This window comes from Drosophila novamexicana, unplaced genomic scaffold (genome assembly GCF_003285875.2).
Source record: "Drosophila novamexicana strain 15010-1031.04,08,12 unplaced genomic scaffold, DnovRS2.1 tig00000644-arrow-pilon, whole genome shotgun sequence".
NCBI lineage: Eukaryota > Metazoa > Arthropoda > Insecta > Diptera > Drosophilidae > Drosophila > Drosophila novamexicana.
In genome coordinates, this window is record NW_020824814.1 from 2,547,155 (window position 1) to 2,574,330 (window position 27,176).

General features: G+C 42.1%; 3 protein-coding genes across 4 annotated transcripts; 1 reads left to right on the top strand and 2 right to left on the bottom strand.

The window, feature by feature from the left end:
- Nucleotides 1–382: 382 nt before the first annotated feature.
- LOC115762551 (protein draper) lies at nucleotides 383–22,247 on the bottom strand. 2 transcript variants are annotated; one of them, XM_030704825.1, is made up of 11 exons: nucleotides 21,923–22,247; nucleotides 6,715–7,095; nucleotides 6,475–6,638; nucleotides 6,273–6,398; nucleotides 4,577–4,823; nucleotides 3,472–4,508; nucleotides 2,612–2,818; nucleotides 2,037–2,534; nucleotides 1,668–1,976; nucleotides 1,453–1,608; nucleotides 383–1,190 (listed from the first exon to the last, which is right to left on the bottom strand). In XM_030704825.1, the coding sequence occupies exons 2-11, from the start codon at nucleotides 6,840–6,842 to the stop codon at nucleotides 934–936; spliced, it is 3,129 nt and encodes a 1,042-aa protein (XP_030560685.1). In that variant the 5' UTR covers nucleotides 6,843–7,095; nucleotides 21,923–22,247; the 3' UTR covers nucleotides 383–933. The 2 variants fall into 2 exon arrangements, with proteins under 2 accessions (XP_030560685.1, XP_030560686.1); XM_030704826.1 differs by lacking the exons at nucleotides 3,472–4,508; nucleotides 4,577–4,823 and having other exon boundaries at nucleotides 2,612–2,761.
- Nucleotides 8,332–10,368, top strand: LOC115762552 (putative uncharacterized protein DDB_G0286901). Its single transcript, XM_030704827.1, has 2 exons — nucleotides 8,332–8,769; nucleotides 8,829–10,368. The coding sequence occupies exons 1-2, from the start codon at nucleotides 8,606–8,608 to the stop codon at nucleotides 9,922–9,924; spliced, it is 1,260 nt and encodes a 419-aa protein (XP_030560687.1). The 5' UTR covers nucleotides 8,332–8,605; the 3' UTR covers nucleotides 9,925–10,368.
- A 940-nt stretch (nucleotides 22,248–23,187) lies between the features above and the next one.
- LOC115762635 lies at nucleotides 23,188–26,667 on the bottom strand. Its single transcript, XM_030704939.1, has 4 exons — nucleotides 26,595–26,667; nucleotides 25,306–25,722; nucleotides 24,079–24,333; nucleotides 23,188–24,016 (listed from the first exon to the last, which is right to left on the bottom strand). Exons 1-4 carry the CDS (start codon nucleotides 26,615–26,617, stop codon nucleotides 23,752–23,754), a joined length of 960 nt encoding a protein of 319 aa, XP_030560799.1. The 5' UTR covers nucleotides 26,618–26,667; the 3' UTR covers nucleotides 23,188–23,751.
- Between the last annotated feature and the right edge of the window lie 509 nt (nucleotides 26,668–27,176).

Genomic DNA, 27,176 nt, shown 5'->3' on the forward strand with positions numbered 1-27,176 from the left:
GTAAAAAAAATGTGTTGCATACTTTCGGGCTGAAAATTTAAATGTGCCAGTGCTGCCCAGCGCTGAAATACAGCTGGGCGATGGGCAGCACTGATTGGCGATGGGTAGCACTTGACGATAATTTTAAAAAGCCCCCTGAAAGTATGCCGCACTTTTTTTTTGATTTTAGTGCAGCAACCTGCTGCTGATTTATGTTCGCCTGGTACTTTAGCAGTTTTTGGGATCAGATGTGGCAGCAAAATAATTTGTGCCTTGATGACTCAGCAAAACAGCCGGTTGCCGTGCGTTGAGTTTTTCTTTTAATTGAGTTAATTTGTAATATATGTATTAAGCGTCGCAGCGACGCAGCAAAAAAGGTGCCATATTTTTGGGAAGGGTAAACTTTAATATTTTATTTGTTTGCATTTTAAAAGGTAAATGTTTTAGGTAAATAGATTGTATAATAACAAACAATTTTGCAAGTCTCCAATATTTCAACTACAAAAATTTGAGCTAAATTTTTTCTTTAATTATTTTGGCATTCGATAAATTACTTTTTGACTTTTTGTTTTTCATTCAATTATTGGGAAATCTTTGATCTTTACCTTCATTGCATTTTTTTTATACAATTAACTTACGAAAATATAAATATCATATGCTTAAATATTTGATATGAAAATATGTTTATGTAGGTGTTATCGTAATCCCCGCCGATGCGGCTCTAAAAAGGTAATGCTAATGTCCGGCGCCTCCCTGAGACGCCAACGCTTCACAATTTCTATACAATAATCAACAGCACAATTCATTACTGAGAGGGAAGAGCTGTTGCTACTATATATGCAATTAATTAGATGTACGATGTCTAAAATGAGCAACTTAATAGAAAATAACACATTTACAAGAGTGGGGACCATTACGACGACAAATGTCGCCCTGTTGCCTGTCGCCTATTGCCTATTTGCGCAGCTCCGGACTGGAGCTGGGCGATGCGGTTGAGGCATTATCCAGGTTGTTATTGTCGAAGCTCTCGTGCTGTGGCTCCGGTTCCGTTGGCGGCTGCGGTTTCTCCAGCAGCACAGTCAGATTCTTCACATTGGTCGGCTTCTCCTCGTCCTGGTTGATGTTCAGTACGGTGTTCATGTTGTTCATGCGATGGTAGTGCGGCTTTTGCGATGTGCTGGGTCGTGAGTAGTCCAGATGGTCGTATTCATCTGTGGAAATGAGTTGAAAACAATTGATTAGCGAAACTCGAGCCACAAGGTTGACGAACACATAGAACAGCTGGGGCAGGGCACAGTGATGACTAGCTACAACGGACACTGAACAATTGCTGCTTACCCTCCGGAAATAGGATTTTGCTATAAACTTTCACTGTTTTTTTTTTTTTTTGGCAAATGTGTGCGTGCATTGCAAATAGGAAATATAGCATGTTTATAGAATTAGAAGCGCGAAAAGGCAAACGGAAGCACCTACCGGGATCTTTGTAGCCCTCCTTCTGCTTGATCTCGTCGTAGACATGCTCCTCCTTGAGCGATTCGCCAATGCCATTGTACACAATCGGATTGGTCAGGTCCGCATTCATATTCTTGTTCAGCAGATCGTGATTATAATTGACCGAGTAGCTGCCCACTGCCAAAGGGGAATAAATAGGTTAATCGGGAAACTATTTGTGCTGGATTTAGACGCACCTTTGCTGCTGGCATTGGAATCGTCGCCGTAGTCGGTGCACAGCGAGCCGTTCCGGTCAAAGTTGTTCATCTTGGGGCGCAGGTGGTTGGGCAACAGGCGCGTTTCAGGCTGCATGCCATAGACGGGATTGTCAAAGTTATGATTGGCTGGCGGCCAGGCGGATCCGTTCGTCTCGTGCGTATAGTGGACATGCGCAATCTCCGTCTTCAGATTGGAGACACGTCGGCGATAGTAGAGGAATATGGCGCATATGATCGCAGCAAAGAGGCTTAAGAGGACCATGCTGATGGCCACGCCCGCATTACTCGCTGTGAGGAAAGGGAGTATGTATATTAGTGTAAGCGAATCTCCTCCCGAGTGCTACGTACATTCTTTGTGCTCGGCAACGCGCTGCGAGGCGATCAGCGTATCGCAATTGTCGCCGGTGTAGCCGCTGCGGCAAACGCAGCCGTCGGCGGGATGGCACTGGAAATTGGAGGAGGGGCAGGCGCAGGGATTCATGCAGTATTCGCCGTAGAAGCCTTCCGGGCACACCTCCAGGCACTGATCGCCCATCCAGCCGGGCAGGCAAATGCAGTGGCCGTCGTTCTTGCGGCAGTTGCGATGATGATGGCAGCGACAACGCTGCGTGCAGCCCTGGCCGTAGGTGTCCTGCGGACACGACTGGTTGCAATTGGAGCCCGTCCAGCCGGGCAGGCAGACGCACTGGCCGTTCTCATGATTGCACTCGCCGCCGTGCTCACAGTTGCACTTCAGCCGGCAGCTGGGTCCGTACAGGCCCGGCGGACAGGCGTGTTCGCAGGTCAGGCCCAAGTAACCCGGACGACAGACGATCTCGCCCGTAATATGGTCGCAGGTGGCATTGCCTGGCGACGGAGAGAGAGAGAGAGGAGGAGAGTAGAATTAATTGTTGTTCAGGTTAAGTATAAATCTCTTCGCTTACCGTGCATAGTTTCCGGGCAGCGCTCCTTGCACTCCATGCCATAGAATCCCTCGGGACAGGGCTCGACACAGTCCTCGCCGGTCCAGCCGGGCGCACAGATGCAGTTGCCGGTGTCCGAGTCGCACGAGGAGTTGTTCAGGCATCTGCAAACTTGATCACAATTTTCACCATAGAAACCGCTCGGACAGTTCGTCTCACAATGAACGCCTTGGGTTCGGATTAATTTGTGGGGCACGGACACGGAATAGAAAATAAACAAACGAGTGCAAAACAAGAAAACACAAATTAAAGTTAACAACAAATAGAAACAAACGGAGCATAAATGAGGCGATAATGAATATGGAGGAGACAGGCAGAAAGATAAAGATAGATCTGAGATGGAATGAATTATATATAAGATATATATAAATGCAAGTGTGCGAGTGTGTGTGTGTGTGTGGGTCTGTAATTGTGTGTGTGAGTGTTAGGAGAAGGTGTCTGGAATGGGCGCACATGAAAGGCAGAAAGATGAAGATAGATCTGAGATAGAACGAAGTATGTATATAAATGCAAGTGTGCGAGTGTGTGTGAGTCTGTGTCTGTGTGTGTGTCTGTGGTTGTGTGTGTCTGTGGAGAAGGTATATATGTAAGCTGGGATGCGATGAGTGCTCGATTCTGGGAGGAGGCATAAAGATAGAGACAGATCAGAAATTAAGAGAACTATGATATATATAAATGCAAGTGTCTGTGTGTGTCTGTGTGTGTGCGGGTCTCTGTTTAGAGAAGGTGTCTTCTGAGCTGGCCTGGGAGCACATGAGCGATAAGCGATGAGCGATGAGTGTTGAGTTTTGGAGTGTTGAAGGATTGTGGTTGTTGGGTACCTCGCCAGCCCTGCTTGCAGATGCAGCGACCGGTTGTCGCCTCGCAGGCGATTGTATTGTACGGATCGCATTGGCAGTTGTGGGCGCAGTCCAGTCCGAAGGTATTTGGCTCGCACTTCTGGTCGCAGCGTTCGCCCTGCCAGCCGGGTGCACAGGTACAGTTGCCGTCGACAGGATTGCAGGAGGCATTGTTCTGGCACTGGCAGCTGTGCCGGCAGCCATCGCCGTAATTGTTGAGCACGCAGGGACGGTCGCATTTGTTGTTGCGCCAGCCGGGCGCACAGAGGCATTGGCCCGTTTCGGGCGCGCATTTGGCACCGTTCTGGCAGTCGCACTGGAAGGCGCAGCCCTGGCCGTAGGTGCCCGCCGGGCAGCTCAGCTCGCACTTGTCGCCCGTAAAGCCGGGCGCACAGAGGCAGGTGCCATTGATGGGCGAGCACTTGGCGCCGTTGCGACAATCGCAGTTCAGATCACAGTTGGGGCCGTATTTGAGGAACGGGCAGGGTCGCTTGCAGTCGACACTGCTCCAGCCAATGCTGCAGTGGCAGCGACCCGTTTCCGGGTGGCACAGATCCGTGTGCTCCATGCCGCATTCGCAGGTCTTGCTGCAGTCGGCGCCGTATTTGTTGGCCGGACAGATGCGCTGCTCGCAGCGCTCACCCTGCCAGCCGGGCGCACACTCGCACTTGCCCGTGGGACTGCAGGCGGCATCATTGAGACAGTCGCACTTCTCCGTGCAGTTGCGTCCGTACGTGTTCAGCGGGCACTCGTCCATGCACACCTCGCCCATATAGCCGGGCGGGCATTCGCAGCGTCCGGTTATATGATGGCACGGCGCATCATTGTAGCATTCGCAGGATAGTTCACAGTTGAGGCCGTGGCTGCCCGTGGGGCATTTGTTGGCGCAAACATCGCCCGTCCAGCCGGCGGTGCACTCGCAGGCGCCGTTCTGTGGATCGCATTTGCCGTCGTTCTGGCAGCGACAGTCCTCCTCGCACTGGGCGCCATGCTTGCCATCCGGGCAGCGCATATCGCATCTGATTGAGCATGGAGCATGGAATTAGTTACGGATTTGGGAAGGGCAGGCAATTGTTGGTCCACTTACAGGGGACCCGTAAAGCCGGGCGCGCACGTACACCTGCCGGAGACATGATCACAGCTGCCGCCGTTCTCACAGCGACACGCCTCCGCACACTTCTCGCCGTACGTCTGGGCCGGACAGATCTCGGCGCATCTCTCGCCCGCATAGCCCTTGGCGCACTCGCACTCGCCCGTAAAGGGCTCGCAGGTGGCATTGTTCAGACAATCGCACTTCAGCTTGCAGTCGATGCCGTACAGGCCCGGCGAACAATCTGACGGATACGATTACGATTACGTTAACGATTACGGCTTAAACGGGGTGCTTAAATAGTTAGTCGCGTCTACAAATTGCTGCTGTGATTAAATAAGCACGGAAACATACATATCCTTCGGCCGTTGTGTGGGGGTGAAAGCTGTTCCTTAAGGCCCGGTTATTAATAGAGAGAGAGTAGGGTGTGTGTGTGTGTGTTAAGTCGGGGGGTATGCATGTGTGTGTGTGTGCGTGTGTTGGTGCGTCTTGGCAGCATTGCAAATCAAAAGGTTATTAACATAAAGCTTAAAGAAAAAATTAAACAAAAAACAGATATGTGCTAACCGAACAAAAAAAAAGCATCGGCAAGCCGAAGCGCAAATACCCTTGCAGAGCCAAAAGATATATTCAAGCTATATGTGATTCATCTGCATTAATCTCACGTTATATATTTTACAAAAGAGTTTCGAACTCTTTAATAACTTTTTAACTAATCTAATCTGTTGAAAGCTTTAAGATGTCTTTTCCTGTTTTGCAGCTAGGCAACTAAATTAATCATAGATCGAGCTATAGATTATATATTTGATTATATTCTATATTTAAAAAATATTTTTACTCTACTCTCTATACTCTATACTCTATACTCTATACTCTAGACTCTATACTCTCTACTCTCTACTCTCTACTCTCTACTCTCTACTCTCCACTCTCTACTCTCTACTCTCTACTCTCTACTCTCTACTCTCTACTCTCTACTCTCTACTCTCTACTCTCTACTCTCTACTCTCTACTCTCTACTCTCTACTCTCTACTCTCTACTCTCTCTACTCTCTACTCTACTCTCTACTCTCTACTCTCTACTCTCTACTCTCTACTCTCTACTCTCTACTCTCTACTCTCTACTCTCTACTCTCTACTCTCTACTCTCTACTCTCTACTCTCTACTCTCTACTCTCTACTCTCTACTCTCTACTCTCTACTCTCTACTCTCTACTCTCTACTCTCTACTCTCTACTCTCTACTCTCTACTCTCTACTCTCCACTCTCTACTCTCCACTCTCCACTCTCTACTCTTTACTGTCCACTCTCTACTCTCTACTCTCTACTGTCCACTCTCTACTCTCTATTCTCTACTCGATACTCTATACTTTTCGCTCTACTCTATATATTCGCCTGCTTATTCAAGTTATGTATACTCTATACTCAATACTCTATACTATATACGCTTGGGCATTCGAGTTCTGCAAGGACATCTCAGTTTTAGTTGTTAGACACACAGAAGATTAGAGTTTAGCCCTGAAGCAAGGCTCAATCGTTGGAGAAGTCTCTTTTTAGGAGCCAGCCACGCCCCCTTAACCCAAGGCGTTTCATTGTGGTTAACTCAGCACACATAGAGAGACACACACAAAGGCACAAAGACTAAAAATTCTACAATCTTAGACATATATATGTTTATAGAGTTGAAACGAACTTATGTTGCAGGCGGGTCCTCCGTAGCCCTCGGTGCACTTGCACTTCTCGGGCGCAATGCATCTGCCGTGCTGGCAGGGCTCGCTGCAGTGCGGGATGCACTCGTTGCCGCTGCGCACGTAGCCATCTATAAGAGAGAGGGTATTCGTATTCGTATAAGCGGTTATATAGAAATCGTATAGGGTGTATAGAGGGTCAATTACCACAGCAATCGCGCACGATGCGCGCCTTGGTCAGCGTTTGGGTCTTGTTCACGACGCGATGCCGAATGCGATAGGTGGGACAGGTGGGCGGTATGCTCAGGCACCAGGTGGAGCCGCGCTCCTGGAACGACTGCAGCTCCGTGATGACCACCTCGACGTTGTAGCTGCGGGGACAAAAGCAAACATGTTATTAAGCTCCTTATACCCAATCCCCCTCTCCCTCCTATTCCTGTTGCATACTTTTCGCGCTTCTTGCAGACATTGGGTCCTTCGGGCGCATCATTGGTCAGCTCCGTGATCTCTGCCTGCACCAGCGCCAGCAACGCCAGCAGCAGCGCCAGTCCACATCTCCAGCTCATGCTCTGCATGAGTCTTCGTCTCCGTCTCCGTCTCCGTCTCCGACTCTGGCAGTGTCTATTGTCTCCTCCTTGTTGCTTGTTCCCCGTCTTGATTCTAGAAATGCGGCTGCAGAATCAACGCATCACATTGAACTGAAGCGCTGCTTCGCTCCACAGCGGATAAATATATATATATATATATGAATGTGGATAATGCCACGATATGGACGTGAGTCAATGGCAGCTTAATCAGCCACAGTCAGCGACAAATGCGAATGAGCAACTGGAACAAAAAGATTTAAGTTAATAACTAATTTTAAATACGAACTAAAAAAAGTATCTTAACAAGTACGAAATAAAGCATACATAAATGCACATACATGCATACATAAATGTGCATGCATACATGCATACATAAATGTGCATGCATACATGCATACATGTACTACATAAATGCATGTACTTTAAAATGTATCCACAGTTCTTCGCTAAATTCCAATTGCATTGCTATCATAGTATCATACGGTGGTTTTTTTTGTTTAGAGCTCAGTTTGCATTCTATAAACTTCTTAAGAGCCATATCTTATGGTTAAAATATAGCTCTAAATATTATTAACATTAGCATAGAATATATTTATCAACAATCAAGTTAACTTTTGATATAACACAAGACTTTCTGGACTTTGGCTTAGACAATGTCACACAACCTATTAAACCTTTTAAAGCTTTAAGTAACATAGCTAAAGGTTAACTTATGCAAATCTCTAACAACCTTTAAGGCTATAACAATCTAGTTAAGCTTTTTTCTCCGGATATCAAGTAACTACAAGAGCTTTAAGCTAGATTAAAAAGGAGAGCTCTTTAGGCAAAGTTCTTTATAGATCGAAAAGTATGTCGATGAGCTATATCAAATATCATATAAGTTAAGATGTGGCAGCTGAAGACCAAACCCTAGCTTAGTATTCAAACCAGCTTCCTGCTCCTGAAAGGATTAGTTTCCCATTAGTTGATTACTTGAGCACAACAAGAGTTTTAAGCTAGATCAAATAGTAGGAACTCTAGCTTAGATCGATTGTAAAAAAGTCAGTCTATAAGAACTTAAGAATGTTTCAGCTGTGGGTCAAACTCTAGTCATGGATTCGAACCAGCTTTCTGCTGCTTTAGTTCTTCCAATAAAAAGTTACTTCAGACAGCTCAGCTAACAAGAAAGGATTAGTTTTCCATGGATTGGTTACTTGAGCAATGCAAGAGCTTTAAGCTAGGTCGATCGCAACAGAAGTTAGGATGTGACAGCAGAAGGTCTCACCCCAGCCTAGGATTCGAACCAGCTTCCTTCCAATAAAACGTTACCTTAGACAGCTCAGCTAACAACTTGGGTTCAGTTTCCCTTGGTCACGTGAGCACAGGCAAGCATCAGGTTTGAGGAAGTTCCATTTGATAGGCGATAGGCGCTGGAATCAGTGTCAGGCATGGAATGTGGAATATGTTGCCAGTTGGGCAGAGACAACAGTAGGCACTGCATTTGTTTAAACTAATAAACGAGAGCTCCTCACCGAAGTCAAAACTCAAAAAAGTAGCTAAATTCCAACACAGCCTTACAGCTGTTTTCAGAGCCGAAATAATACCCAATTTATATATATATATATTAACGATAAACAAGGCCGCGCATAAAGGCCCTCAGAGAGAGAGACGCGTTAATTGCAACAAATGCACAGCCAAAAATAAGAAAACAGACAGCCAAAAAAAACAACAACAACAAGAATTGGACGGGATTCGGACCAAGAGATCAGATAATGCAAAAGCAACGCTCACCCTACACTGGAGGTGGGTTCAATCTGCAGCAGCTGAAGGCGACAACCTTCAGCAAGAACGAGAGTTTGAATGGAATGCCATTTCTGGTGCAGTTGGCGCATCAGGTGCAGGTTCAGCAGCGACCCATGGGCAATCACTTGGCCAGGTGAGTAGCCAAACCAGGTGAGATGCCTCCATTCCAGCATTAACTGAACGCACCCACAGCGCATTGCTGGGCAGCAAGAATGCCGGCCTGGAGCGTGGCATGCGCAGCGGCACGCCCCGCAGCTATTTGAGCCAGAACCACAACTCTGGCTACAATGGCAGCTACGAGGGCGATATGCCGCCCTTGTGCCTGGGCCAGACGAACAACAACAACAACAACAACAATCCGCCGCTGGCGGACGACTGTCTGCACATGGGCGGCTATGCGGACAACATGGACAACATGGACAACAACAACAACAACAACAACATGAATAATGTGGGCCACATGGGGCACATGGACAGCATGGATAGCATGGACAATATGGGTCACATGGGCCACATGGACAACATGGGGCACCTGGACAACATGGGTCACATGGGCCACATGGGCCACATGGACAACAGCATCAGCAGCATGAGCCTGAACAGCAACAACAATATGAACAGCCTGAGCGGCATGAATAGCCTCGGCGGCGTCATGAATAACAACAACAACAACAACAATATGGTGGGCGTCCACTTGGGCCACTTGGGGCAGCCGGAGGCAATGCTGAGCGGCGTCAGCAGCAGCAGCAAAAACAACAAAAACAACAACAACAATAAGGCATATCAGAGCGATACCGATTCGGAAACCGAGTATTGCCAGCATATGCAAAACTTTGATGCTGTCGCCGCGACACAGACTTCGCGCTGGCGTCGTGTCTTTGATTATTTAAAGTCCGGGATGCCGCCACAGCGGCAGGAGCGCATGGAGGCGGCACTGCAGCGTTGCTGCGAGAATACGTTCTTCAACCATGTGCTCCTGGTGCTGCAGCTGTTAAGCATCCTGATCGGCGGCGTTGTCATGCAAAGCCTGCGCCTGGGCATCAATCTGACCCAGCTCAGCTTTCGCCTCTGGCGCTGCAAGTTCCAGCTGCGCAGCATCCTGCGCCAGCTGCTCTGGCGCATGGCCAATGCCAAAGGCAATGATGCTCTACTCTTTCTGGGCGTTATGCTAATCTCGCCGTGGCTATTTCTCATTAGCCTGGTCGGATTTGCCATTGCGTTTATGTTCCATTTCAAGGAAGGATTGGGCGCCACCCTACGCCAGGTGCGTCTCCAGATGCTCAACTAACTAATCAACTACTTTAAATAACTATGCGAAACGGACTGAGGTAGGGAGCGAGGCACAGGAAATTAGAGACAGATAGAGATAGAGACAGAGAGAGAGAAAGAGACAGAGAGAGAGACAGAGAGAGAGGGAGAGATTCACACATACACAGGGAGTGGGAGTGGGAGTAGGAGAGGTAGGGGGAGAGAGAGGGTACTCAAATTAAAAATTCCAAAAGCAACAACAATAAAACTTGTTCAGCACGCTTTACAGAGAACTCCACTAGCAATGCACACACACTTCCCACACACACACACACACACACGCACACGCACGCACACACACAGTTCGATACAAATATATTTTATGTTGCGGCAATGAATCAATAAAAGCTATGAAAATGTATATCTAGAATCAAGCGACAAATTAACTCCACCAAAATTTTAAATATAACTGTCTAATATATATATTTATATGCATAAATATATTTAATATATTTAAGAGTATTAAATCGTCTGCTTCTTGTCAACTGGCTTGTAATTCGCAACTGGTTCAAGCTGTTCTTGTTTTTCTGTTCTGCAATGGAAACGCATCTGCAATTAAATTGTGTACTACAAGCTTAGTATATAGTTTACATGTGTGTACTCTGTTTATTTTATGATAAATATGCGAAGCAATAAAAGCATTTCCGTTGTTCATCATCATCATCATCATCATCATCATCATCGTCAACAATATATCATGAGGAGAGACAGTGGAAACTATGCCCCACTTCGGGTGCCCCGCTGTCCATTCATTTCACTTTCAATTGCGTTGCACTTTAGAACCCCAACCATTCGAATAAATATATATATCTATATACACGTTTATACACACACATGCCTGGACTATATTAATATATAAATTGTGCGTCATTTATTCATTCCAAAAAATCTGCTTTATGCTAATTGGATTCATGCCCAAAGTTTATTGTATTATTGTATTGCCGAATACATAGAAATCCGCAGCAATTTTGGAGCTTTACTTGCTCAGAGCTTCTTTTGTTTGCTCCAAGGCTGAAACAGTCGAATTGGTAGATAAGCCAGCCCTAAAATCGGTTCAGTTTTCTTTGTTTCGCACTATATAGAATCGTGGAAATATGAGCTATAAAATCGATTAGAAGCGCAATAAGAAACACACGTTAAATATGTCAAGACTACGTGAGAAATGACTTTTGTGTATGCAACGATCAGAGTTCAATTACAATGACCCATTGGTCAAAGTATTACCCAACAATAACAAATTTGAGCGCTACAATGTGAAGTGAAGTGCAACTGATATAGGAATATCAGCAGAGGAAATAAAATTTGATAATACCTTAAATATGTAAGTGAAAAGATTTGAAAACTCTTCCAATCTTTGGCATATCTCTTTCTTTCTTTCCCTCAATCTTTATCTCTATAGAGTTCTTTCTTTCCTTCTATCTTTATCTCTATCTCTTTCTCTCATTCTTTCTTTCCCTCTATCGTTATCTCTATCTCTTTCTCTCTTCCTTTCTTTCCCTCTATGTCCTTCTCTATCTCTACCTTTATCGCTAAATCTTTCTTTGTCTTTCTCTATTTCTATTTCTATTTCTATTTCTATTTCTATTTCTATCTCTATCTCTATCTCTATCTCTATCTCTATCTCTATCTCTATCTCTATCTCTATCTCTATCTCTATCTCTATCTCTATCTCTATCTCTATCTCTATCTCTATCTCTATCTCTATCTCTATCTCTATCGAATTTAAGAAAAACTTCCAAGCTCTTTCGAAATTGTTAAGCTTTTAAAGCTATTTTGAATAAGTCATAAAGGCAAATAAATAACGTGCATCAAACATATTATCAAGGTCTTAATTTCATACATCAGCCATTATTTGTATACAGTCAAACAGAGCACTTTTAAATGCAGCTCCCATATTATTATTATAGTCGAATTGGCATGAAACATGCGCAAGGTATGTCCATTGTTCCTCCTCCCTTGAAAAATGCCCGTAATTACAGTGAGTACGTGACTCGGTTGCGGGCTCATCCATAAAAACACAGTGTCTACTTATATATATTTATGAGATATTCCCTAATTGCAGACAACGGTTGAAAAATCCATTTAGTGCTCTATCCAGTGTGAAATCTGTATTACATTATTGAATGATAAATGCTTTTAATGATCGCGTGCTAAGCTCGGAAATGTAATAAGCCGGCGCTATAAAACACAATCCCTGGGAATACGGAATTAAGGAAAATCAGAAAGCACGTGCCGAATACCTAATGAAAGTATAAGAAACCAGTGGGACAATCAAATGGAAATTATGTGTGGGTGGTGGAAATGCCATAGCCTTGAAAACTGAAGCAATGAAAAACATATAGAAACAACAACAGGGCAGACAAATCCGATAAGCCAGCCCAGCTGAGTGCTTCATAAAATCCAAAAGAAACCCAAAAAAAAACCCAGCAGAGTCCACAGATAAACAGTCACATTACAAGATACAAAGGCAACACCCAGATAAATTACATATGTGCGATGAGTAGGGCTAAACAAGAAGAAAAGAACAGCTGCCAAAGGCAAGCCGAATATTCAATACCCTTGCTAGACATATGCGCAGTGTATTTCTATGGAAGTGCTTGCCTGATTGCTCATATGACAGATATATACATATATACAAATATTTTATGAAAGTCCCTTGCTGATTAGAAGTTGTGCATTTGTTAGTTGTTGACAAGTTTCGTAACGATATCATGATTCAATAGCTTTAAAAAATCAGAAAGAAACAAAATATATATATATTTGTAAATTGCCTCATCCGCAGATAGTAATCATGAATATATATAGATGTAGATGTATATATACACATTTATGCGTTACATATTCAGCTACAAAATAATAATAATCTCTGCAATTTCCCCTACTTTCCATAACTATCTCTTGCACTCTCTTCGTCGTGCTTCTATTTTCTTTGCTTAAGATAAGCCAATCTCTTGGATTATGACCGATAATAAACTGTTGATAACAAGCGCTGAGTAATTTATAATCTTATATAGATAGCGCCATATCAATAACCATAAAACATATAGACGAGACAGTTGGAACAACAACAATATTAGCCACTCGTTTTTGCTTTTGCTGTGTGCGACAGAAGACCATCATTGACTTTTGTCTCACTCGCACTTGATGTAACTGTTTTGGCTTACGCTCAATGCTCTCAATGCTCTCAATGCGCTCAATGCTCTCAATGCTCTCAATGCTCTCAATGCGCTCAATGCTCTCAATGCTCTCAATGCGCTCAATGCTCTCAATGCTCTCTCATTAATGTCTGCAGTTCGTTCAAATACATGTGTGTGTGTGTGTAAAGGCAGCAATTCTGATCAATTGAATCTCTCTTTCTCTCTCTCTCAAGTACCGTTCACATTTGTGCCCTATCGAAAGGATGACTTATATGAAATATGAAAGGGTTTGCAACGTCGATGCGTACCTGCTGCATTTGATAGTGGAAATAGTTGGTAAGGGTACCCAAGCGTTCACATGTGTGACATTGTCTTTTTCCTTTGCCAGGCCCTGCACGCACACTGACACGAGTATGCATGTGTGTGTGTGCAAGCATTTATTGCGCGTGTGTGTGTCTGTGTTGCCTGCCTATCCTATAAACATTTAAAAAGATTTAAAGTTTTTACGATTTTTTGAGCTTCCCGCTCTAGTTATAGCTGTTCCATCATCTATATTCATTAGCCATAAACTATTATTATAATTATATCGTATAATTTATCTTCATCACGACACATATTTATTTTTTTGTCTTTGTCTTTGTCTTTGGTATTTGTATTTGTATTTGTATTTGTACATCGTGCATACTGCGCCGGAGATGTTTATTCCGGCCATGGAACACTTTGTCATGGCTGATCAACGCCACGTACCATGCGTTGCCGTCAATTGGCCCAGTCGCTAAATCATATAATATATGGAAAAAATTAAATAAACGAACCGAGATTTCAATAAAAGGTCAGCGTGCGGTCAGCGAGACAGCGTTATGAGCTACAAAAACTTTGAGATACGAGAGAAAGAGAAGGGCATGGAGGTGACAAAGAAAGAGAGAGAGAGAGAGAGAGAGAGAGAGAGAGAGAGAAAAGGAGGGAGACAGAGAGAGAGAGAGAGAGAGAGAAAAGGAGGGAGACAGAGAGAGAGAGAGAGAAAGAAAGAGAGACGATAGAGAGAGAGAGAGGAAGAGAGAGAGAGAGAGAAAGAGAGACGAGAGAAACTCTAAGCGATAACATGTACGTATAAGAAATATCTTAAATAAGACGTGATTTAAAGAAAATACTTATTAGATTAAAGCGAAAGAAATGAATATTGAACTTAAATAAATATTTACATTTATGTCGAAATAAATACAAGCCATAAGCAATAGAAGAAAGAAAGAATAGAGAGCAATAAATAACTCAATGATATACACAGATATTTCACTTTGCAGCTTGGTTTACAGCCTGGTTGTAAGTATGTTTTCTAGAAATTTGATATATTTGCAACTTAATTTGAGTTTAAATTACTTAAGTTAATCATGAATTGCCAGAAGACGTACAAGTAGGGTGTAAACAAAGCCGTGGCATGCAAAATAAATTAGTGTCTCCCCCTCTCCACCCCCCCCTCTCCCACCACCTTTTGTTATTGTTCACTTTTAAAGTTGTTTTCCTGGTCTCCATATCGACTATATATATATATATATATATATATATATATATATATATATATATGTATGTATATAAGGTCTTTATGGCATTTTATGCACATTTGTGTTAATTTTATAAGCTAAATGAAAATGTTGATGGATGAGTCAGCGTCGACGAGCGAAAACTAGCCGGCAAAGCAAAACTATTTACTAATGTATCTGCGAGTGTATTCACATTTGTATCTGTATCTGTATCTTTACCTCAATATGTATCTATATCTGTAGTTGTAAATGTGTCTATAGCCAGTTTTTTTTTTTTTCAATGGAAAATTGACTCATTCATATTCATTCAATAGCTGCAACATCTGGTTTTGTAATTAATGTGCGTAGCGTGTTTCCATTCATGAAATACATAATTTTATTAACTAATATATACAATTGCACTATTGCCCGATAAGTTCCTGCGGTTTCTTGCTGATTCAGCAAGTGCTCCGCCCGGTTTCCACCCTGCCTCAATGTGAAACTCGCTCCCAGTTGCAATTTGTTTACATCGCGGCGCTTATCAGTTTGCAGAGCAAACATAAATAAAAGAAGTCACAAATAATTGCCGGGTTCTGTGCAATTTGTTGTTTGATTGACCCATAGCTGATATGATTGCATATATATATAAATGGTATTTCTTGATCCCTTGGCCCCAGTTAAAGTCATTTGAAGAATACAAAGTTGATTACCTGACAGACATTTAATCAATTCGCAGAAATAACTCAACATGTTTAGAAGTGAGCGCAGTAAAACACATGACAGTTTCTAATATAGGAAGATATCATATATATATAAATAGTACAACTTCTTTTAGAGTTACAGAGAAACGAAGGGATGGAATGGACAGAGGCATCTAAAGATCTGTGCTATACGAGAACCTTAATACAAATGTTGATGTATCTAGTTCTTTTATTTTTCGAATTGTGCTTACAGAACCAAGTCTAACAAGAGTCTCTTATCAATTTTATAGAAAAGATGAACAAATATAATTATTATATTATAGGAATGATGAGCAAACTCTCGCTTCGAAATAAGATCTTCATCTGTAAGGGCTTCAAGTCGATGGAAAGAGACATTGACAAAGTTCGCATCATCCAGGTCAGGACTTTGGGAGAAATTTCTGAAATCGAATGGATTCGATTCGCACACATGCCATCGCAAAAGACCTAAAGCTACCAAAGATAGGCAACTTTGTCAACAAATCTGCTTGGCAAGAAACCTGCTAAGCAGACGGAGGATAAGGCGACTTTAAAGGACCTACAGATACAGTTGATCGATGCGTTTTATATCAGCAGTTAAACCAATTAGAACCTATACTAGAGTTAGCAAAGAGGAACGTAAACTAACCTGTAGGCACAATTTACTAACTGAACATATCTAAGCAAAGCTACTTTAAACCAAAAGCTAGTGTTAAAACATGAACCCCTTCCACCCGCTCCTGCCAACCACACTCTTATAGAAGTTGCTAGATACACATTCTTTCCCGCTTTAATATTTTATTCATTTTGAATTTAACTTCTTTTTATTTATAACGCCTGCTATCAAAGCCAAATTTCAGACATCATTTGGGTAGATTAAAGAAGAATTATACACAAAGTTTGGTGAACAAAATGTTTTAAATTCTACAAAAAAATGTATCAAAATTACTGACTCTAGCTTGCGTTGATAAAGCCCATGCATTTTGACTAATACCAGGAAACGAGGGCGACAGACTTAAGAAGAAAGAAACTAAATCAAAACTTAAGTGCCAGCAATTGTTTGACGTAGAAAATAGATTTCTGGAAATAGATCGTCAAGTGTTTTGTGTAGACGATACGCTTTGATTTGCTTTGGGCATTTTGTATAATTTCTGTTTCAGTTTTTTCACTTTAATATAGTTGCAACTGCAAATGAATATTTAGTTATTTTATGTACTTTTTGTGTATTAGGTTAAAGTTTCCATATAACTTAAATTATATATGATAAAATCAACTTTTGTGCTTTTCCTAGCAATTATTTTAATGCCCTGTACCTATTGAAAAAGGGGTAAATAGGGTATTATGTATTTGTACACATGCATGTAACAGGGAAAAGGAAGCATCTCCGACTCCATGAAGTATATATGTATATTCCTGATCAGCATCGATAGCCGAGTCAATCTAGACATGTCAGTCTATCTGTCAGTCTGTCTGTCTGTCTGTCTGTCTGTCTGTCAGTCTGTCAGTTTGTCAGTCTGTCAGCCTGTCCGCCTGCCTGAACGCATGTATGAACGCATGTATGAACGCATATATGAACGCATATATGAACGCATGTATGAACGCATGTATGAACGCATGTATGAACGTATGTATGAACGCATGTAGAAGCGCATGTATGAACGCATGTAAGAGCTAGAGACTTGAAATTTGAAACATATGTCCCCCTAGTGCCCGCGTAGTACGAGTCGATAACGATAATCGATAACTTTTCCCGTTTTCAAGCAAGCGATAAAAATCTATATCTAAATTCTGTTTTTTGAGCAAATCTCTTAAATTTTAAGAGCTAGAGTCAGCAAATTTGACATTTTTTACAGATCAAGTATCATTGAACTCCTCCAGCCCTAGCCAGTTGAAGGTGAAGGGTATCCCCTAGTCGGGCACTTCCGACTTTATCTCACATAGTTGGTTTTTTATAAACAGCTTTTCGTTTACTTAAAAGTACTCTGAGGATTGCTTTAAGTCTAATTCTGTAGATTTCTGTGGCACTATCATAATCATGTACTCGACTTCTTGTAAATACGAGTACACTCATAATCATTTCGTTATATTATAAATTATATACATATGTTATCCAATTCCATGAAATGGCGCAGTTGTCGCCAAACAAAGGCTTGTGTTTAAGTAAATGAAAACATGCTGGAGCTGGCGTTGGAGGCACTTTCGATAACCGAATCAAAGTCTGAGACGCAAATGTTGCGCATCCAGTTGGAAAATTTCAAGCTCAAAATGCCGTATGATAAACAATTATTCAAAACTGCAAAAATAATAAAATAATATACAATTCGAAACGAAAGCAAATATTTCGACAAGTTACGCGATCAGCGAAAAATGGCCAAAACAAATGGCAATTATTTGCGCCATTTGCGAGCGAAAAGTTCGATAGATTGTTCAAAACTGAAAGATACCCTGTAAACAGCACGGAATTATTAGAATACCTCATTAACAAATAACTTCCTTATTTGTTATCTAAATTTTGGGTCTCAGAGTAAAATAAACCAAGTCCAGACAGAAAGCTTACTTTCAATATTTGTTGTCCTTAGCTCTCAGATGCTTGGGAATCAATGGAATCATGAAAGGACTCAATCCTTTACCTTTTAGGATAAAAAGGAATGAGAGTTATTTTTCAAATTTGGTAACTTGCTTTTGTAGATAATCTCGGCTAATTAAGAATACATTCCCTCAAAGGGATTCCAACTAAAACTTCTGCCTGTTGCAAACATAGTTCCAGCCACAATATACCCTTCCCTAAAAGCATTTCTCATGAGTATGGTCCGAAATTTAACAAACAGTCAGCTACATATATGCAAGTTTTATAAGGCATGAAATAAAGTCTAAAAATAATCTTTGTGATTAAGTTCAGCAACTTCTTAGCCATTTAATTACTCAACTTTTCTCTTTGTGTATTACCTGTTGCAAATTGGAACTTCTTTCGACCACATGCACTTGCTAACTGGATTTTGATGATGTTGTGTTCATGTGGAGGAGCGTGCCCTGCACACGGTGCAAAGTTCCAAGTCTCGCAGACAGCTTTGCGCTGACGTCAGCTCGATGCAAAATGTGTGAAATGATACTTCGACTTGTCATCGGATACCTTGCAAAGCGCTCTGAAACTGCAATTTTGTGTAACCAATCGCAAACATTTCAAAACAGAAGTTTCTGTGGCTATTTTCAAAGAATGCAATCGCGTTTAAAGCTAAGCACACTCAGCGGAGGCGGGTCTAAGGTTGGCGGGGGAAAATGCGAGAAAATGGGAAAATTAAAAGCATGTAATGTGACAGAAGACAATGAACAAAAACTGTTGGCAACATAATGAGACGAACCACAATTTAAAGAAGGTACAGTGAATGCTCTTTAGAGCGAACAAGAGGCAGAAGTAGGTATAGTGAGAGCTCTCTTGAGCAAACAGGCTGTAATAGGCACAGTGAATGCTCTCTAGAGCGAACAAGAGGCAGAAGTAGGTATAGTGAGAGCTCTCTAGAGCGAACAACAGTCTATACTAGGTACAGTGAATACTTTCCAAAGCGAACAACAGGCTGTAGAAAGTACAGTGAGAGCTCTCTAAAGCAAGTCACAGACTAACAAATGTACAGTAAAATCTTTCTAGACCAAACAACAGTCTGAACTAGGTACAGTGAATGCTCTCTAGAGCGAAGAACAGTCTGAACTAGGTACAGTGACAACTCTCTTGAGCGAACAGGCTGTACTAAGTACAGTGGGAGCTCTTTTTAGTGAACAACAGTCTAAACTAGGTACAGTAAAAGCTGTAAATTTCTATATGTATCATAACCCTGTACTCCCCTTCTCTCTCTGCCAAAGGAGCCGTCCGTTAGTAGAGGCTTTACTGTAGCTTGGCAGCTTTGCAAGTGCTCCAGCTGCCCTCTCACTGTGGCGTATGTCGCCCTGATGCTGATGACATTCTTGTTGTTTGTTAATGGAAATCTTGTCTAGCTGCTGGGGCGTGTTCTTTGCCCCGCCCACACGCCGCACGCCACACCCCCCCTCCATGCATTATCCATAAAGTATACACGACAGTTGTTCGTGATTAATGCTTAATCAGGTAAACAGAAAGTAAACAAGGGCGTGTGCGTTGTGCAAGAACTCGCTTCAACTGAGTTTGCGACTCTTGAACGCATCAACTAGGTGTGTTATGGGCAAATAAGTGAGTTGTTACTTGTATTATCAGCGAAAGGTGTTTGGGGCCACGTGCTAATGAGTTATTGTTGCAATTTGCCCGTTGCAGTTGCACTTAGTTGCAGTGCATTGCACCTTATCGCGTTCAATGTCAGTTGGGAATGCAATTTGGGAAAGTAAAAAAAAAAAAGGAATGTAGGAAGTCAGAAAAGTTACTAAAAGAATATATATACTTAATAATATAGTAATGAGCTAAATATTTAAGGGATTCTTTGCTGAAAATCGGAGTAAATTCTTTTGGAAAGTTTCACATATTGTAATAATAAATATAGGAAATTAGAATAAATTGCAGAAAGTCAGCAAAGTTAGTTACTAAATCAATCTATTATATTTAAAAGATTGTTTGCTTCGGGAAAAACAAATATTATAAATCAATATCAATTTTTGTCTGGCAAAATAGGGCTTCGAGAAGGGCAAACTCCGAGCAACTCTTAAAAAAAAAAACAATGAACATATTGAAAAAATAAAACAACAAAAAGCCGAACAATTGGCAAGATTAAAAGGCATGAGTAAGCGCTTAAACATATGTTTACAGGCAGCTTTATATATATAACAATAGTATATTTTATAATATATATTATATAGTAATAATAATAAACAATAAATTGTATACATATGCAGCATTCAATGAGAAGCGGCCAATATACATATATTTAAATATATTTCTGCCTCTAAAGGTGTTCGTATTCAGGTGTATTGCATGAGGCGAATGTTAAAAAAAACAAAACAGGTTTTGCTGCTCATTGAAAATATTTTAAAATGCTGACGTCACAGACACAAAACCATCTCTCTCGCTATCTCCCTCTAGCTATATACAAGTGCGTATCTGCCTGAGAACATTTTGAACATTTTGCGGGAAAGCACGAATCTTCCAATTGTCTAAATCAGCGAATGTAAACACATGAACATGCACAGCAGCAAGTGCGAATGTACACATACATATACATACACATGTATATAGAGCTCAGCTACATATATGCATGCACATTTGTATGTGCATATGTCGGCATTTCTCATATTTAAACAGTTGCGAATGTGCTAAAACTTCGACGAGCGACTGCAAAGCGAAGCAAATTGCCAGTAAATGGAAAATGTGAGAATAAATCTAACACATACCACGGACTACGTACAGACATTGCCCGTATAATTTAAACTAAGCCTTGTTGTTGTAGCCTAACAAAAGGCAGCTGTTAATAATTCTAAGAGTAAAGCCCACCCCTCCCGCCCAGTGCTCTGTGCATGCACAGACATGCATGCATACACATGTGCATGTACATGCATGCATATATGTGCACACATGCATGCATATATGTGCACACATGCATACATGCATCTGTATGTGCGTATTTAATATTTGCAGGCTTGATTAAAATGAGCCAACAAATGGCAAAGGCATACAGAGTGCTCGACTACGACATACCCTGTATGAAGTTGTGAGCTCTTGTAATAATCATTCCAACTTCCGTCTTATGTAAATATACTTAAACATACTTACACAAACACCTACACACACACATGCAGTCATTGATTATTTTTATACAGACGAACGGACATGAACGACTCGGCATGTTGATGCTGATCTTGAATATGCATATACCCTTTGAGGTAGGAAGTGCCACCTTCTGCATGTTACATAAACACGCACAAACCAATATAACCTTCTTTTGCAGCCATTTGCAATGAGCACAGGATATATTATTATTAATAATATTAATAATGTTGCCTTCCACATGGCAGATGCTGCAGCTCTGCCAGACAGTCAGTCAGCCAGTTGTCAATTGAGTTTATGCACAGTTATTTGTTCACACATAAAGAGCTGCCGCTGTTGCTAATGCGAGACAGATGATGCTCTTATATGCGGGCTTATGGGCAGGGGCAGGGGAAGGCAGGGGAGGCAGCCTTACAGAGAAGGAAAGTCGCAATTTTGAACAGCGCTTCGCCAAAACAAGATATTTGCATCTTTGAGCTGCTTTCTACGCTGTCGCATTGAGTGGGCGCGGAGAGCAAAGAACAGGGCGAAGGAAAGAGTATGAAAAAAAAAGCGTAAAAGCGAAAGACGAAAATCAAGCCCATAAACAGGTTTTAAACTGTCTTTATACAGCGCACGACGCTCAAAATAAGAACGTTAATTGACACGCACACAAGCACAGACGAGCCATAAACAAAAACAGACGCACACGCACACACACACACATATTGAGTGGCAATGTACTCGAAAGCGCAAAGCTAACTGGAACTTTCGTAAAGCAACAACAACAACAACAACAACAGCAGCAGCAGCAGGCACAAAGCACTATTACGAAAACAAAGCAACGCATTTTGCGCTGTTTGCTATTTTTGGCCAACTAAAAGTAGCAAATTCCACAAAATATTACCTTTAGTTTTCCAGTTAATGTATTCTTGAATTGTTCTCACTTAAAATAACTTGGTTGGCTGCACTCAATTTACACTCGAACTACTGCGTTTGGTTTCTATTGCTTTGCATTTATTTTAATTTTTCTTTTTAAGCACTTTGCACTCAAACTCGTTTTGGCACCAAATTTTACGGGGAATACACATATACACTAGTTAACACTTTAAAAACTTAAATAACCGTAACGCTTAACGAATTAAAAGTCAATTAATTATGCTGCAATTGCTGGTACGCAGCAATATTTATATTTTGTTGCTAAACTATGCAAGACACGCCGTACCGCTTCCCAATCCTCTTTGAGCACAACTGTTGGTTAACAGCGTGGTAATATTGTGAGGGAGGGTTAGCATATTATTTGAGCAACAACAGCCACTTAACAGTTCAGTTGAGCATAGCAGAAAAATACCAAAAACAGCGCTGTTAACAATACTATCGACAATTTTAAACACCGCATATGCAAGTCTACAATTAACAACTAGTACAGTGTCTGGGCATCCGAAAATTGGGGTAGAGAGTGAAGATTAATGGGACTACATTTTGTTTTGTGTTAACTTGCAAGTATATAACTGTGAAAAGTACAAACATAAGCAGTATGCTTACAAACAGAAACACCGCCTGCTAACAGAATGGTAACTTAACGAAAATTTACTGTTAACGAATGCTCCTCCGTTTAACAGTGGCTTTATAACGTAAAATCAACTTAACAGCACTAGTACTGCCAAATCTTATAACAAAACCTAAACGACGCACAATTGGCACTGCTAAACCAAAGTTTTCAGTCGGTCAACAGCTGACAGTATAAATTATTGTCTGGGTGTATTTTATGCTTTTGTCAACTTCTAATTTGATTGTGAATACCCTAAATGTTATATTGCTTTTAACGAAAGTTGCTATGTTAACAAAAAAAGAAAACATCGCCAACTAACAGAATGCTCCTCACTTTAACGAACTTAACGAAGTATGCGGACTTAAGCAAAATAACTCCTCTTTTTAACAGAAGCTCCACCAAAAACTCACCTCAATATAAATTGTGCTGCCAGTGTCTTCGACAGTTGCGCTCAGGTATTGTTGCAAAAGCTAAATGCTACACAACTGGCAACTTCAAGACTTTCCAAAAAGTGCGGGCTTTTTAAATTTGAATTTCAGGCTGACGACGATTTTTATGATGTATTTTTAACATTCGAAATCGACGATTAGATTATTAGATGTTCCTCGTTTTGTTACATTTTTACACTTTATTGAATGTTTATTTATATAATTATTGTTTTATTATTGCTTTGCATATTGTTATCAAGCATTTCCGTTAGAATTTAAGCAAACAACAAAAAAAAAAACTGTCTCTCAAATATGGCAGCATTCCAATACTCTTTCTGTATCTTTTTTCGTATATATGTATATATCTCTCTCTCTTTATGATTAAGAACATACAAACTAGCAAGCAGCTTGCAGCAGGTACGTTGAGGCCTTGTTAATAAACCGTTTAAGACTATTATCTAGTTATTTAAGTTATAGACATGCGCCAGGTTTTTCATTTTCATTTTCTTTTTTGTTTGTTTTGTTTTAATGTTGTGCGTACGAGGGCGCTGGCTAATAAGTATTTGTGCCAAGTGCCATCTCTAGCACCATATCGATTAGTTATCGATCGATAAAGCGGTGCCTGGCAAATTTAACAGCTGGTTGTAAAGCGCAGCTCTTATCCTATTCAACTACTTATCGGTCGGCCCTCGCTTCAGTAATTAGTTGTATGTGTTTGCCATAGATATTCCAAGATATTCCCCTCTCCTTGCCTCCTCAGTAGCGCTGACTCTCGCGATCCGAGTACTTGCCGCTCAGCTTGCTGACCGAGTAGCGATCCGAGTAGGCATCATATTTGTCCGCCTTGTAGTTGATCTCCTGCGGCGTATAACCAATATTCTTTTGCCAGTGTCGCGTCCAGTAAAGATCCTCGTTGCGCACCTGCGATGGGGTCTTTGCGTCCCGGCACACGTACACGCAGTAGATCATGCAGCCGATCAGCGTGAGAAAGCCAAAGATGAGGAATATGATGCCCAATATCCTGCAAGAGATAGACACACACATCACAATATATGTCCAATTGTGGCATCTATGAAGACTTACCAGACATAGACGGGCTCATAGAACTGCACCACAATAACGAAGCCGAGGGTGACCAGTATGAGCCCGAGATTGAGCAGCAGCATCAGACAGCAGACGCCCTTGACATTCGGGCAGAACGGATTTGGCGCCGACATCGTCTCGATCTTGGCGCCACGTTTCGTTGTGGAGCGGCCGCTGCGGCCCGTCTTTGCCGTGCTGGCCACCGAGTAGACGCTGCGTGGTGCTCCGCGCGACACCGGACGCTGGCTGTACCGGCTGCAAGGATTCGACTCCAAAACATTAGAAGCTTTACAGGTTCCTCTCCTCTAGCCCGACTAGAAGCTAACCTCAGCTAGCCTAATAACAGGACTGCAAATCCAAAAAAAGGCTGGAACTAACTCCCTACTGCTTGGTTCGGTTTGTGTAGTCGGGCTTCCACATCCAAGAATTCTGGTTTTAAGTTAAAGCTTAATCTCCAAATATAATCAATTGGTGATCAATCAGTCGTCCTATGTGTTGAAGCTGCACGTTAAGACGGGATTTCGTTTAAATTCCACCCGCATGGGTGGAAAAATCGTGGAAAACGTTTGTGTAAAACTTTTTTGTTTAACCTTCGATCGGTCTCAAACTCATTTTCAAAGATCCTTGTTCAAATTCAATTTGGAAAATCCATTTCTCATTATTTTTACAGCTCCACAAAAGAACCAGATGAATGCGTAATTTGGCGATTCGGCAAATTCCACCCGCAACAGCGGTAAATGGGCGGAAAACTCTTGTAGGAAAGTTTTCTATTTACTATCCGATCGGTTTGAAACTCATTTTCAAGGATCATTGAAAGAATTTATGCTATGCGTGCCGGGCATATCCACAAGTTTGTCAATTTTTGAAAATTCGATGCGATTCAATTGGGTTTTTGGGTTTTTTTAGGGTCGTTTTCCTTTTTCGTCGTTTTTCCTTTCCTGACAATCTTGTCTTCAACTCGCAAGCTTAATCTTGCTCTTTCTTCTGCTCGAAATTTATACAAATTACATTCTTCAATAACTTCTGTGCTATCCTAATATTATTTTCAGCTAGCTCATATACCTCGTAGCAGCTCCGAGATAAACCAAAAGAAACCTAGGCTAAGCATCGATACCTATCGAATTTGGGAAAGGGGAGCGAAAGGGAGATAGACGGACGGAAGGGACCAGGTCGACTGTGGCAGCTAAACAGGAATATAGAATTGAATTTATGGGCTTTGGGACTCACCTGATCTCGGAGGGCGCCTTGTAGGCGGCGCTGGTCACATAGATATCGCTGCCCGCATCGCCGGCCTGATCGTAGCTCAGGGCGGAGGGGGCGCGCGGCGGCTGGCGCGTGGGCGGCGGTCCGCTCAGCGAGCGTGGTCCGCCGTTGTCCGGCGTGCTGGACAGGCCCATCTGGCTGTGGCTATAGCCGTGCTGCAGGTGTTGCTGTCCGTTCGTGCTGCGCGCCTTGCGCGATGAATTGTAATGACCCTGCGACTGCGACTGCGGCGAGATGCGCTCGTGGGCCAGCGTGTACTCCGAGTGCGCCCGATGCGAATGCGAGTCGTCGCCGTCCGTCGAATAGCCGCGATTCGAGTGCACATACGGCGGATCGGGCGTCAGCCGGCCATGTGTGGCCACATAATGCCCGCCCTTCAGTCTGTCGAGAGGTTAACAAATTATTCAAATATTCAGCATGTTTTGTTGTTGTTGTTTTTTTTTTGTTTCTCTCGATCCCTGCGCTACATGTCTGTTCTCTTACTCTCCCTCTCTCTATCATCAGCCCTTTCTCTCTCTATCTGTCTCTCTTTTACCTTTCTCTCTATCACCTTCCTTTTATGTAGATATACCTTCCCATCTCTTAGCTCCCTTCCTTTACCTGTAATCTCTCTCTCTCTCTCTCTCTCTATCTTTCTCTCTGACTCCAACACCTACATTTTATATACATATCTTTTTCTATACCTTCCTCTCATTTTGATATTATAAGCTCTGTCTCTCTCTTACTCTCTCTCTCTCTCTCTCTTACTCTCTCTCTCTCTCTTACTCTTTCCCTGTTATCTCTGGCAGTCACTTTCTTTTTCTAAATGATTCTAGCAATTATTTTCATTAACTCTCTCTATATATATATCTCTCTATCTCTCTCTATCTCTCTCTATCTCTCTCTACCTCTCCTTCTTCATCTCTCTCTCTCTCTCTCTCTCTGTCTCTCTCTCTCTCTCTCTCTCTCTCTTTCATTTACCCTAGCTGATGCCTCTATCTCTCTCTCTCTCTCTCATTCCCTTACTTTATCTGATACCTCTATCTATATCTCTCTCTCTCCTTCTTCTTGCCTTCGTAGTCTCTACTTTCCTTATCTATCCATTTTTGCTCATTAGTTCTCTCTCTCTCTCTCTATTATTAGCTTTCTCTCTCTACCTTTCCCTCTCTCACCTACTGACTGACAGTTACTTCTATTCTAGCATGCATACTTTATAGGGTATTTAATCTTCGACATCTCGGATGAGCTAATAGTTATTTCTTTGTTGTTCTTACTTCTTGACGCGTCTCTCGTGCATTTTGCTAGAACTGCGCTCTGCTCTGCCTGGCGCTTTGTCTGCTGCTTGGCTCTGTCTACGTCCACGTCTCCGTCTCCGTCTCCGACTTCGGCTCTGGCTCTGACTTTGGCTCCGGCTGCTGCTGTTCTGTGGGTCTGTTCAGTTTTGGGTATCTGTGTGGACCGTTGTTGTCTCTAGAAAGTCCCACGATAGCTGCGGCTGCCTGCAAAACAATAAAAAAAACAAACAAGCAAAAAAACACGTTGAGATTTGTTGCAATTAACTGGCGTTTGGCTGGGTGCAAATTAGTAGCCAGTTTTCAACTTTTAATTAGTGTGCAAAAGTTATGACTGCGTTTTATGCTCATGTGTGTGTGTGCGAGTGTGTGTGCGAGTGTGTGTATGCGAGTGTGTGTGTTTTGCCAAACTACATTTAACAAGCGTTAGCAGGAATTCTGAATTCAATTTGGGCAGCTGAGCAACTCAAAAGATAACAAAATTCGAGGTTATGTTTCACAATCAGCTGTGCGAGGCAAAAGTTTGCCAAATTTGAGGTTATGTCTAACAAACAGCTGTGCAAG

Coding starts and splice junctions, on each gene's coding strand:
- LOC115762551 (XM_030704825.1), bottom strand. CDS start 6,842: ATGCAGAGCATGAGCTGGAGATGTGGACTGGCGCTGCTGCTGGCGTTG. Junction 2,819..3,471: donor CTGCAAGCAGGGCTGGCGAG/GTACCCAACAAC, acceptor TCCGAACCCAAG/GCGTTCATTGTGAGACGAAC. Junction 2,535..2,611: donor CTGCCCGGAAACTATGCACG/GTAAGCGAAGAG, acceptor CTCCGTCGCCAG/GCAATGCCACCTGCGACCAT.
- LOC115762635 (XM_030704939.1), bottom strand. CDS start 26,617: ATGCACGAGAGACGCGTCAAGAA. Junction 24,334..25,305: donor AAGGCGCCCTCCGAGATCAG/GTGAGTCCCAAA, acceptor GAATCCTTGCAG/CCGGTACAGCCAGCGTCCGG. Junction 24,017..24,078: donor TATGAGCCCGTCTATGTCTG/GTAAGTCTTCAT, acceptor TATCTCTTGCAG/GATATTGGGCATCATATTCC.
- LOC115762552 (XM_030704827.1), top strand. CDS start 8,606: ATGCAAAAGCAACGCTCACCCTACACTGGAGGTGGGTTCAATCTGCAG. Junction 8,770..8,828: donor ATGGGCAATCACTTGGCCAG/GTGAGTAGCCAA, acceptor ACGCACCCACAG/CGCATTGCTGGGCAGCAAGA.